The sequence below is a fragment of the Symsagittifera roscoffensis genome, chromosome 9 (genome assembly GCF_963678635.1).
Source record: "Symsagittifera roscoffensis chromosome 9, txSymRosc1.1, whole genome shotgun sequence".
Lineage (NCBI taxonomy): Eukaryota > Metazoa > Xenacoelomorpha > Acoela > Convolutidae > Symsagittifera > Symsagittifera roscoffensis.
In genome coordinates, this window is record NC_087070.1 from 3,447,102 (window position 1) to 3,460,010 (window position 12,909).

General features: G+C 34.9%; 1 protein-coding gene across 1 annotated transcript in view; it reads right to left on the bottom strand.

Moving 5' to 3' along the window:
- Nucleotides 1-12,909, bottom strand: part of LOC134854451 (uncharacterized) — a 277,410-nt gene that overhangs the window by 132,127 nt on the left and 132,374 nt on the right. The window contains exons 34-35 of the mRNA XM_063870705.1: nucleotides 9,598-9,632; nucleotides 5,207-5,344 (exon numbers count right to left, since the gene is read on the bottom strand). Of these exons, the coding sequence (XP_063726775.1) occupies nucleotides 5,207-5,344; nucleotides 9,598-9,632 (173 nt within the window). The remainder of the gene's footprint in view (nucleotides 1-5,206; nucleotides 5,345-9,597; nucleotides 9,633-12,909) is intronic.

Below are 12,909 nucleotides of genomic sequence, written 5' to 3' on the forward strand. Positions count from 1 at the left end.
TAACTCATCTGAACCTTGGAAAACGAACACCGAACCAATAAAACCAGACAGAAATTTAAACGCTAGCCCAAAAACAAGAAAACTATTGAGGCTATCGACGAGTGAAGACATGTTGCAACAAGAAAGGAAGATGTGAAACGATGTGAGACTAGATATCTCAGCCTCCTCGAAGCACACCGTCGAGGAGGCTGAGATATCTTAAAAGGGGTCAGTTTGCGATAAAAAGCCTTGCATTGCAAAAAATCGGGCGGTAGAAGATATGTAGAGAAATTCAAGTGCACGGCCAGAATTGGATTGAGTGTATTAAATCAGATAAAGGTTTGAAACCATTAGCTACTAAAGAGTACCTAGAACGATTACCATCCATCATTGAAGCAAATCAACAATTAGAAATGGACTTTGCTGGAACACTTCCTATAATATAGACCTGAAATAAAAACATCTTAGCGTGTATAGATAGATTTTCTAATTTTTCATCAACCCAATTAACCTCTAGTATATCGGTTAGATCAGTAAATAGTCGCATTCTATTAAATTTCTACTCGCTCTGAAACTTTAGATGAGTACCCGCACCCAGTTTCAAGAGATACTAATCAATTTTTTTATGATTTCAGTAGCTGTCATAAAAAACTGTAAAATTGTAAAATTCAGTAAAGTTATAATCAATTATATTCAATTATATTCGATTGTTTTTTAAGACATGTTTCAAGCGATTCTTATCGATAATAATTGATTATTTGTAACTTTCAAAGTTCTATATTTTGAACATCGGTAATTTTGAAGTTTGATATGTTGAAAAAATAAAAAACTGAAAAAACCATGAAATGTGCTAGAAATTAGCGTATTTTAACATGAGTCATACCAATTGAATATGTCAGCCCCAATTACCTGAAAAAATTATTTTAAAAACTGAGAACCCAGAGTATATAAAAATAATAAAAATCGAGTAAACTTTAGATAGTTATAACCCTTTCGGTTATTTTTAACCCTTTGTTTAGTTATAACCCACACCCAGATGACCCAGTTTGCCACATCTCCGCTGGCGCAATAATTATTTTGATTTAATTGTTCGGAACTGACAGTAAACATGGTAAATAGTGTTCGCAAACAAAGAAGACATCGTAAAATTACTTCATTTGAGTTCTAGTCTACTGGGAGAGTTGATTGTATACCCTGGAAAAATTTTAAGATTTAATTTGTTTTTTTTTCGTCTTGGCAAAAATTGCATTTTTTTTCAAAAAAAAATCCCAGCCAATGCTCTACTCGATACCGCGACATCTCGCAAGAAAAGACAACTCGCAACAAAAAACAACTCGCAAAATTTAAGAAAAGCGACAACTCGCAAGTTTTTGAAGCTAATTGGAAACTTGATACTCTCGGTTTAAGGTCGCCAGTGGGCGCTCTAATATTGTATAATATCCTAACCTCCGTTGGCAAGCTCGCAACAATTTGGCGCGACTGCGACGGTGGGTGTATTGCAAGTTGTCTTCTAATTCGAGTTGACTTTTTTTATTGCGAGTTGTCTTTTCTTGCGAGCTGTTGCATTACGGCTCTGGTCTTATATGAACAGAGCAAGAAACGGGATAATTTTCGAAAAAAATGGAATTTCTGCCAAGAACAAAACACAACTTAAAATTTAGCCCAGAGGGCAATCACAAAGAATCAAGACTGGTGGAAAGGTTGATAGAAAGAATTGTAGAATGGCTGATGGTTATGGCTCAGAAATTCCAAAGCCTTCTCTAACAGTAGCACGATCGAAAACCCTAAAACGATGGAGAAATGTGACCCAAAAATTATTAATTTTTCACTGTTTGAAACGCATTTTGAAAGAATTCCATATGCACCAAATACCATATGCCATAAAACGGTTAAATTTCGTTCATCAAAAAATTTGATTTCCAAAAAAAACTGTTTTAAAACCCTTATTATGTCCAGATATGAGGGAGATGAGCTGCAGGGAGATGACAATTGACTGGGACGCTCTAGACCATAAAGGGGACAGCCATTTAGATGATGATACGTCATCATCTTCAGAAGACGTGGTGAATGCAAACAAAAAATCTCCACAGGTCCCCGAGGAAGTTGCTGTCCAGGACAGAAAAGAAGAAAGCACTGTAATGAGACCGGAAAGAGCAAGTCAAATGAGTAAAATTTGTGCGACCAAAATTCTTTGAAAGACAAAAAACCATCCCGAAAAGTCGGTTTCAACAATTCGAAACTAAAACATTTTGAAAGAAACATGCAGGCCATATTAGAAAAACTACGCATTGATAGAAAGGGGAAGGAAGAAAATTAAAAGAAAAAGCTCAGAGAACCCCACCTCTCGATCCAGGCAACCCTGGCAGGCCGTCAGAAGAACGTGAGATTACCGTCCTGATGTCAATTGGCGAACCGAGGTTACCTCAAATTTTAGAAATCTCTACAGAAGTTATCTCTGATAATGATGCGGGGGATTTGATATCATCGCAGGAGCTGCAAGCAAAAGTTTTAGATGGTAAATCCGAGAGGGAAGAAATCCAACCTATTGAAAGTCGTAAAGATTTTAAAATGGAAGTCAAATCCCTTCAGAAATCAGTAGAAATCGACAAATCCCCGGAACGAGACATAAAAAAGAGCCCATTGGGACCAACTCCAATCTAAAATCTCAAGATCTAAACCAAGCGATCAGGAACCTTTAAATCTAGTTTCAAACTTTAACCCGACAGAAAGGCTACGTCTCCGACATCGAAGCACTTTGACCCCATCTGAATCAATTATAGAACCGCTGGCTTTTTTCCACCCCTCCACGTCTGAAAATATCCATTTCGATAGTTGTTTCACAAGTTATTATGCCTAATTTCGTGAAATATGAAGATTAAAGAATTTGTTCACCAAGCAAATTGTTGTTACGTTAAGACAATAAGGTCAAGATTTCTAGAGAAGCCACTGACGATCAGAAATCGATTACTTTTAATAAATGCTTTAGTCATAAGCCATCTGCACTACCTACCCAGCAATACTTTTGCGCAGTTTAACAACGAATCTAACAAAATTGCTTGAAAAAAGACTGAGTTGGACAGTGAAGACCTGCTGTACAAGAGAAAGTTTGATTCTTCATTCGATCATGAGCTGGTCTACAAGGTACTGCCAGGTTTCCTTGTTTCTTGATTGGAAAATAATCTATCATCTATGGAAAATCAAACAAAAACTATTACCAGCATACACAATAATCACGCACCAGAATAACAAAATTGATGAGAACAAAAGAATTAAAAAACTACATTTTCATGCAAAATTCAGCAGTCATTATATCGAAAATTGTTTTTTTTTTTATTAGAAAAAAATTGGTTCTAATTTGGAACCAAACAAAACGCAATTTCAAACACAACAGCTCAACTTACAAGACTATGAAATTTCATTTAAGTGTAAGGAATTTTTTTCTATCTGTTTTTAGTGAAAATCCCTCTATGGCAACCTTTGGAAAAGCATCATGGAAATATTTCAAGTTTATTTGAAGTTAAAACTATAATCATTATTATATTGTTTTATAAATAAATGAATAACCGAGAAAAATTGCGTGATTTACACTTGCTGAACAATATTAATTATCATTTTGCAATTTAAGTGTTGATCTTTTTTGACAATTTTAAAATTGTTTTTCAAAGCTGAACTTCAAATGTGGGGAGAAAGTGAAAAAGAGCCCAAGCGCTAGCCATTGAGGTTTGAAACCCGCCGGTCATGTTCGTCGACTGAAACACACCTGATTCCTCTCCGATAAAGTGCCCAGATGCTTGTAGATTTTTGTAGTTTATGGATTCATCTCGGCATTGTTGCTTCGTCTTGCATACATTTTAGTTCAATCTTAAGGCAATTTTCTTACTCTCACTTTTCTAAACTAGTCATAGTCTAGAACAGAATCTCAACCAAGTCTCACTTCAATCTATTAAATTAACCTTAGTTCAATATAACCTTTGTAGCTAATTTTTAGCCTCGTTGCCAGTGGGCTTTGGTATCTGAGGTTCTTTAGTTGTCCTATTTTTCTATCTTTTAGTTTTCCTTGTCCGCAGAGTCGCTTTTTGAAATCTGCCTTTTTAACTTTGCTTTTCAGATCCTCCAATGAATGCTCGGCCTACTATGTCTTATACTGAACTCTCATTTGACGAATCCGCAACTTCGCTTTTCTAACGCTGTCCCGAATCCTCGCTTTCCTAAACCTGCCTCTGATTCCTCTGTTTTCATCCTATCCGTCGCTTCGTTTTTCTTTTTCTGCCAGCGAAACATTGCTTTTCCATAATCGGCATTTGTATAATCGGTACCTGGATCCATGTTTTTCGGCTCTGCTTCCTTAAGTTTACATGTAAAAATCCTCCGAAGAATCTTTGCTTGTCTTAATCCGCCTCTGAACACTCTCTTGATTAAGCCTCCACCTCCTTTTTTTTCTATATCCAGTGCTTTGATTTTTTCAACTCAGTCTGTGGCGTCAACAATTAAATTTGTGCGACCTTGGAATGAAAATTCGCCATGAAGATGGTTCTGTCGTCAATCATAATTTAGTAATGTCGTCATCACTTAACTTGATTATGTCATAATCAGAATACAAAACTTGATAATGTCGGTCGTGATTACAAAACTTGGTTAAGTCCTGAATACATAACTTGTTTAATGTTGTGCATACAGAAATTGATTATGTCGTCCATACATAAGTTCGAGCTCTTTTTCCTTTTCCCCATCAGTTTTCCTCGCGGTTTTCTGAACTTCAAAGTCTGGACATCAGTCGCGCCGTGGCCCGCGAAAGCCGGGACATACCAAAATTTGGGCGCGTAAGTCTGGATATGAAGTGGCGAAAGTTTGGAAAATCTGTTTCCAGAGACATTAGCGACCCATGTTCAAATTATGGCGACCAAATTTAGGTATTTCAGTAATTTGGCGACCCATGTCCAGACTTTTGCGACCAAATTTTGGTGTGTCCAGACTTTCGCGACCCACAGTGCGACTCACATCCAGACTTTCCAGTCTCAAACTCTCGGCGCGACTTGCAATTTGGGTCTGCATCCGGATGCGGTGCGACCCACAAAGTCTGGACATGAGTTTGTGACCTCGATCCGGTTATTTGTAAAAAATCACAGTTGGGGGAAGGAAAAAGAGCCTAAGTTTGTTATGTCGTGAATCATTAATTCCGCGTGAAATTTGAGATACTAATGATTGAATTATAGACGATGTGTTATACCTTGTTTCGGTTCAAATATCATGTCGAAGTGGTCGTAAGTTCCGCCAGTGTTCACACCTGCAGCGAACACACTCAAGGTTCCGGGATCGGTCTTGGGGTTGTTCATCACCACATCAACCTCCTCGGGCAAGTTCGGCACTGAAACGGCCCACCCCACTCAACAGAAACAGCGGGAAAACAAACAGTCTTTTCTGTTATACAGCCCATATTTATCAAATTGCAAATAGAGCTTCTATTTTTAGTGAATATCCAGACCTTCTTCCACTGAAACTAACTTGAACCAATCAGGTTTGAGTATTATGGTTCAAGGATTAAAATTTGAAGCAGATCAGTTTTGAGCTGTATAACAGAAAAGACCCAAGCAAACAATTGGAAACAATCGAAAAAGTTTCTTCGAATTAAAGATATCTGTTACAAACAGATGTTACAAGTGACTCTTGTTCTTCCGAATTTTCATTAAAATGCGGAACGTTCATGCTGGGGCGGTTTTTTATTGAGTCAATTTTAGACTTTTTAGCCATATTTTTTTTGACGGAATTTTATTATTTGATCTAAAAAATATTGTTGTCAGTGGAGTTACTCGCACTGGAGTTCCATGAATAAAAATTGATTATATTGTCATTTTATAGTCATTATCTGTAAAAATACAAAAAGAATCGAATATAATCCGTCAAAAAAGGATTATAATCCCAGTATTTTATATCAATATAATTCATTATTATCATAATTTAACCATTATAGTTCATTATGATAATCGATTATAAGGTATTTTTTGAGAATAAATTGTTAAATTTGAAAATTTTCTTAAAGTTATATCCTTTCCTGTTTCGTGCAGTAGGTGCTATGTATTACGTTTCATGAATTTTTACTTGGGGCAAAGCGAATGAGGGGCAAAGTGAGGGTTAGTTTGAGTAGGTTTAGGTTGCGAGTAGGCCGTGAGTAACGCAGAAATGTTGCAAGTTTTTAATTTTTAATCCGTTATATTTATTTATAATAGATTTTAAATGGATTATAATCCATTATAATGGATTTGAATGGATTGTTTTTTTACGAAAATAATCGATTATAATCACAATATAATCGATTTTGCGATCTAAACTTGCAGCAATAATGGAATATGATGACAACATTTTAGACAACAATTTACCATTATAATCGATTATTATCCATGAAACTCCGATGCGGGAAGTTTTTTGAAGGTAATTGGAAACTTTATAACCTCGGTATAAGGTCGCCGGTGGGCGCGCTACGTGCTCGTCGCCGCTTCGCGGTGATAACCGGCTCTGAAATTCGTATAGAATGATACCCTCTGTTGGCAGGCTCGCAACACGTTGGCGCGACTGTGGTGGTGAGTATATTGCGAGTTGTCTTCTAATGCGAGTTCTCTTTTATTGCGAGTTGTCGGATTACGATAATTCTCATTGAGTAACCTACTATATTCTTCGTTCTATTAAAGCGTAAGCAGCAACATTATATAAGTACATATAAGAAAAATAGTTTTTCACAAATAATCAAAATTTCTGAAGTTTTTTCGATGTTTTATAAGACCTTTCTTTCAACTAAAAAGCTTGTCATCGACAATAGAGGGCAATCGGAACATTGAACAAGAATTTTGCACCGATCCACAAGCAGTCTTGTTTTTTTTAAATCTGAAGTTTTTCACAAATAATCAAAAATTCTGAAGTTTTTTTTGATGTTTTATAAGACCTTTCTTTCAACTAAAAAGCTTGTCATCGACATTAGAGGGCAATCGGAACATTGAACAAGAATTTTGCACTGATCCACAAGCAGTCTCGCAACAACCTACCGACTAATCTATCAGTTAAAAAATTGGTATAACAATTTGTCTTAAATATTTCTTGCCCTGAGGCATTAATTAAATTTCATTCAAAAAGTTTGAATCGTTATTTTGGTATGACATTATTCTTCAAAATTATCATTTCGATGTGCAAAATGATCAGAAAGGCCCTCCCGAGGTTAAAACCTTTCATTTTGATTTTCCTCCGAAAACAGAACACTCAGCCAATGTTGATTTTCAATTTGTTCCTTGTATCCTTGTAACAAAACAAAAAAATCTTTTTAAGAGATTTTTAAATATCTTTTAAAATTTGGTAATTTTATCCAAAAAAATGTGACAAATAAAACAGAGAACTGAAATTAATATTTTTACAAAATGCTTTTTTAAATTCTTTAAAATATTCTTCATAAAAATCCAGTTAAGTACCAAAAGGGCGCGTACCGACGAACACTAATTGAAAATGAATGAATATGTTTAAGTATTGATGAAAGATTGTTAGAAATTCCCTTTACGTATGTAATTAAATCAGCACTATTATATGCTTTACAACGATTGTATAGCCGATCTGACTTTAGTTCGTATTTTTCTTATTTCTTATCAATTCATATTAATTTCTTATGCTACGCGCTCATTTGGTATTTAAAAAAGCCCACTTATGGTACGCGCTCTTTTGGTACGCGCTCTTTTGGTACGCGCTCTTTTGTGTATGTAGCATTTTTTATCCTTTCAATCTTATTGGTCGAAACTTTGGCCAGTCAAATTACAAAACTATCAATATTGAGTAAAAAGAATACATCGTAGTAGAAGAAGGAGTTAATGTTATTTTTGGCTATGCATGCTTAATAAAATGGTCATGCCAATTGGTATCAAACTCCGCGTGTATCAGAACAAAAAATCTGATTTTATTCTAGTCAGAGAACTATGAGAACACAAGCTCTGATTTTATTCTGGTCTGAAATATAGCAGAAAAACAGCACTGTATCCGTACTAATTCATTACTGCTACAGTACTGCAATTTTGCTCTCTGATTTATCTTTGATCAGAGATAAAGTGCAACTTACCAGAGCCTGATACAGAACTGATATTTCAGTAATAAAAATCTGTATAAATACTGAATTTCTCTTGGACGCTAGCGTGTTGTAACAGAGGGTAGGACTCTATGCGAAACTTGGAGCCGGTTATCGACCACCGGCGACATTAAGCCGAAACTATTTACAATTCCATTTCTTTAAATAGCGCTATTCAAAAATTAACTGAATTGTCAGCGACTGAACTTCCTGTGCATTTTTGGCTGAATTGTTTGAATTTCAAGATGGCTGAATTGTCTTCGACCGAATTGTTTGTGCGCTATCTAACTCAATATTAAACTCATCACGGAACGGTTATGCATGCAAACGACCCAAAATTATATCGAATTACCCCATCATGTAAATTTGATAACTATACAGAAAAAAGTTTTCTAAATTGAATATAATTTCTGTAAAGATAATGTAATCTAACGTTTTTTTTTTTTATAAAATTATCTATTTCTTATCTAATATTGGAAAGTACAATTTCTAGATGAATATAAATAGTTTTTTTTATATAGTTCTACTTCTAAAGCTAACTAGTGTCAGCTTTGTTATTATTTCTTTGTTGTTTCTACTTTCGATTGTATCGTTTTGATTTTTGAGAAAATTAGGTCGTGCGGCTTAGCGGTTAATGCGTTTTAGGAGCGAGAATGTGAGTGAACAAGATTCGAAATTTTTGCTTCCAAACTAATGTTGAGTGAGACACAAAACTAATTGGTAACAGCTTATGTTTTTGATAAGAATTCTTAAAAGTGTTTTCGAGATAATGTCAAACAACAATTGAATTGACAACTTTACTACTTTTCACATCTTGTTCACTAAGAAGATCTCTCAAAATATTTTACAATGCAATTGCTGCATGGAATTTATGCCATTTTTTTGCCATTTCGGAATTATGATATTTGATACGTAATCTTTGACAAGAAATAACAAGACTACCCGTATCATTGTTCTGACTGCTTTTTAAGGTCTATGGAGCAGTAATAACAAAAAAAAGTTGAATGGGAAAAAAATTAGAGATTTTTTGAAAAAACTATCCCGCCACAGGCCATATAAAGTACAAAGTGATAATTTTTGCTCTTATTAACAAATCAATAATGGCAAATAAGCTTCCTTCAAGATTTGGAACGATTTCTAAGACGGCTTAAACCTCCCTTTACGCGTTAATAGCACTAAATGTATCGCGCGTTGATCGTCCCAAATTGCCCAAAATGGCAATCTTTAAACCCTCATAACTTTACGAAAAATGATCACAGGTAAAATATCTTTTCAAATTTAAGCTCAGGACTACAACACCTTTTGAATGATATTAAACTATTCCGTCAAAAATGGCTAGTTAAAAAGTCGAAATTTGTCTGAACAAAAAACCCACCCCGAGCACAAACATTCCGTTACTTTCGTTACGAAAGTCGGAACAACAAGACTTTCGAATGACGATATAGGTTGTCTACATTTTTTGGCGAGTAGTATATGGCGCATGGAGCAAACAGATAAAATAAATATGACCAGTTAAGTTTACTAACCTGTGCAGGTGGTGATAGTAGCAAAGCTGGAAGCGCTATTTACACAGAAGCAGGGTTGGCATTAGACTGATTGTTTTAAATATAGAATCTTTTAATTACTTTGAAAACAAAAACAACATGAAAACAAGGTTCTGACTTAATGACCAGTCCATCGCGACAAAATATAATTGTTTCCAAACTACCGCTCACAAAATTGGGTATTTATGACTTTGCGCAAACTATAAAAATGAGTGTGACCCACGGCAGCTAAAATTTTAAGGGCGATTGGCGCGACTGAAGATTAGTTACCGCTACCGAGACTATTCTCGACATAACGTTGTAAGAATATTAAACATGTAGATTGGAGAAAAACAACAAAAACAAAAAATGAAATTTGTTTGTCACAGAATATGCGATTTAAACGACAAATCACTATTGTAATAAAAGCCAGATCTATGCGCGAACACAAAATTTCCTAAGATAAAATTCTTTTTTTTTCATTGCTTGAGTAGAAAACAAACCAAGTCATGAAATACTCTCTTATTGATTTGCCTTTAGAAAAAAACTACGGAAAATATGAGCTTAAGGTGTTTTTTTCTTTATACGCATTTCGGTTTAGAGCTTACAGTTCTTGACGGACTTTTGTACAGTCTGAGATAAATTAATGCCCGAGCCTAATTTTATCATAGCTTTCAGTTCGAGAGCGTCAGATTGTGTAATTGATTCCCTGCCATGGCAATGAGAAGCGCTCATTTGAACTCTAGCATTGACCCTTGCCATAGCTAGGACACGCTGTCGTTTGACTTGTAGCTTCAGGTTTGCTGCATTTCGATCACTTCGGCTGCGGTAGTGGTACTACTTGAAAGTTCTAGACGCAAATAAACGACTTGAGTTGCAAGAAAAGCTTCGCCCACTAAAATAAATGTCTTGAGCGTGAGGGGAAAAACACAATTCGACAAGCTTTTTAAGGCCTACCGATAGCTCCTCTGCGATTCGCAGGATCCGCAATTATCATTATTTAAAAAATCTAAATGACAATAGTTTGGGTTACTTTCAGTTTTAGTAGAATCAGGTAGAATCAATTTTGACATGAAAAAAGTATGAAGATTTAATAAAGATCAATTTTAGTATGAAAAAAGTACGAAGATTAAAAAGAAAAGTTGAAGATCTTAAATCCCAGCTAAAAACTGATCTAAATCGATTTTAAATCAAGTTACATCCCTTTTTTCCAGTCCTAGTTTGTTTTTATTTTTAGGGGGGTTAAAACGGATTAAAATCAGTTTAGGTCAATTTTTTTTCATTTGAGTTTCATCAGCTTTGAATATGCATTGCATTTTTTTGCCCATTATTTATAACTTAACATCCATAGCGTACAGTAGCAGAAAATCAAACCAAATATTTTTCAATAACATTCTATGATTTCCTTACATATTTTGAGCTCAAAACCTGATCTACATTGATCTTTTTTTATTCGTTTCATAAGTTTTTAGATTCATGGCTTTTTAAGATTTCATTGCCTATTCTTGAGACCAAAATTTGACTTATTTTGACCAATTTTTCGATTTATTACATTAATTTCTGCTCTTAAGCTGATTTACAATGATGATTTTCTATGATTTCAAGCTCGTGTTAGCGAAAAAAAATCGATTTTAGTGAGTCTGAAATTCATCCAAATAGGTTCAAATAGATTTTTAGACACTTAAATCGATCCAAAATTTTCTTGAAAGATCAATTTAAATCGCTATAAAATCCATTTTTGTTCTTAAAATGTACATTGTTATTCGATTTGGATCAATTTAAAAGCGAATTAAAATTAATTTAAAACGATCCAAAATCAATTTTGTCAATGCGGGCAGTAATTCATGTTTCGGACAGTGCCTTCAGCTTTCCCAATAGTTGTAACCCAATTTCGAAAATGGAAATGAATTCCACAAAAATAAGTGGATTGTAGTTTTGTTTTTTAATCTTGAACTGAACCAGTCCTCGCGTAATTAAGAGATATAGCTAAAATCATCAACTAGCAGATGCGGAAATTCAAAGCAAGGGTTTAACCATTTTTAATGGAATCCAATAACGAATCTTATAATTGCTCAAGTAAAAGCGTGGATGTGCCCCTTTACTGTTTAAAATATAAGAAAATTATAAACAATTCAGCCTTATAACCCATGAAAAATTTACCTTAGTTTGTTTTCTTTCTTTCAGTTTTTCAGTTTGGAAAGATGTTCTTTCTTTGAGTATTTGAGATTAGAGAAATTGTTCTTTTTGCAGTATTTGAGTTTCAGCTGGTTAGTTCAAACTGTTGGCAATTTGAATGGTTGAAAAGTTTCACTGATGGCCCACACATTAGATCTAATTTTAGAATGTAGTTTTAAGACGTAAATATATATGTTAAAGGAATCCGCGCACAAAAGGCGGTTTCCGCTGATAATTTGTGGATTCCGCTCACAACTTGCGGATTCCGCTTACATTTGCGGATTCCGCAATCAGCTCAGTTTACTATGCCTATAATTTTTGTATTTGTTTGTGGATTCCACAAACTATTCAGGATTCCGCGAAATTGCCTGTTTTTGGAGAAATTTTGAGTATTTTAAGGCTATTGGTTTAATTACTGGTTTAAGGTAGAAGAAGAAGATCCAAGAAAAGTAGCAAATCTGACTTTGGCCTGCTGCGGAATTCGTTAACAATTCACAAAATGCACAGTTTGGCCTCGTAATGAAATAACTGGCGCGACTAACACGACCATTATTTATTTTCCTTGCTATAATTTTCTGCAATTCATTTTTTAGATGCTGCGAAACATGTTTCTGCTGCATGAATAAGAAAAGGTGTTTCAATATATTACAATAATGCTTCTCGGGAAAATTTACTTTTTTTATCGTTTTTTTTCCGTTAATTATCTGAAGTTTAAAGCTTACTCAATTAGATTAGGAATTCTTCAAAGCCTGTAATTTTTGCCGCCAAATATCACTTTTTGGACATTTGAGATCCTGAGTAGTTGCCAAGTCCGCGACATTATCTTCAGACTTTCGTGATTAGTTTGTAGTCTACCACTACTCGTTTTCAATCTATATCGAGACTAATTTTTAGACTACAATACATTCAATTTTCAGACTTATCGCGGTCGGTTCTCAGGATAGCTATCGCGACTTATTTCCAGACTAATGCGACTCATTTCGAGACTATTTCGACCGATATGCGTTATTTTCAAATTTTTCCAGCAACTATAAAACCCTATCCACATTGGTCTCGGAAAAAACTTTGGAGCGACATCAAAATTTTTGAAACTAGTCGCGGACCTTGACCCTAGTTGCGTGAAACAACTTCAAAAAATGC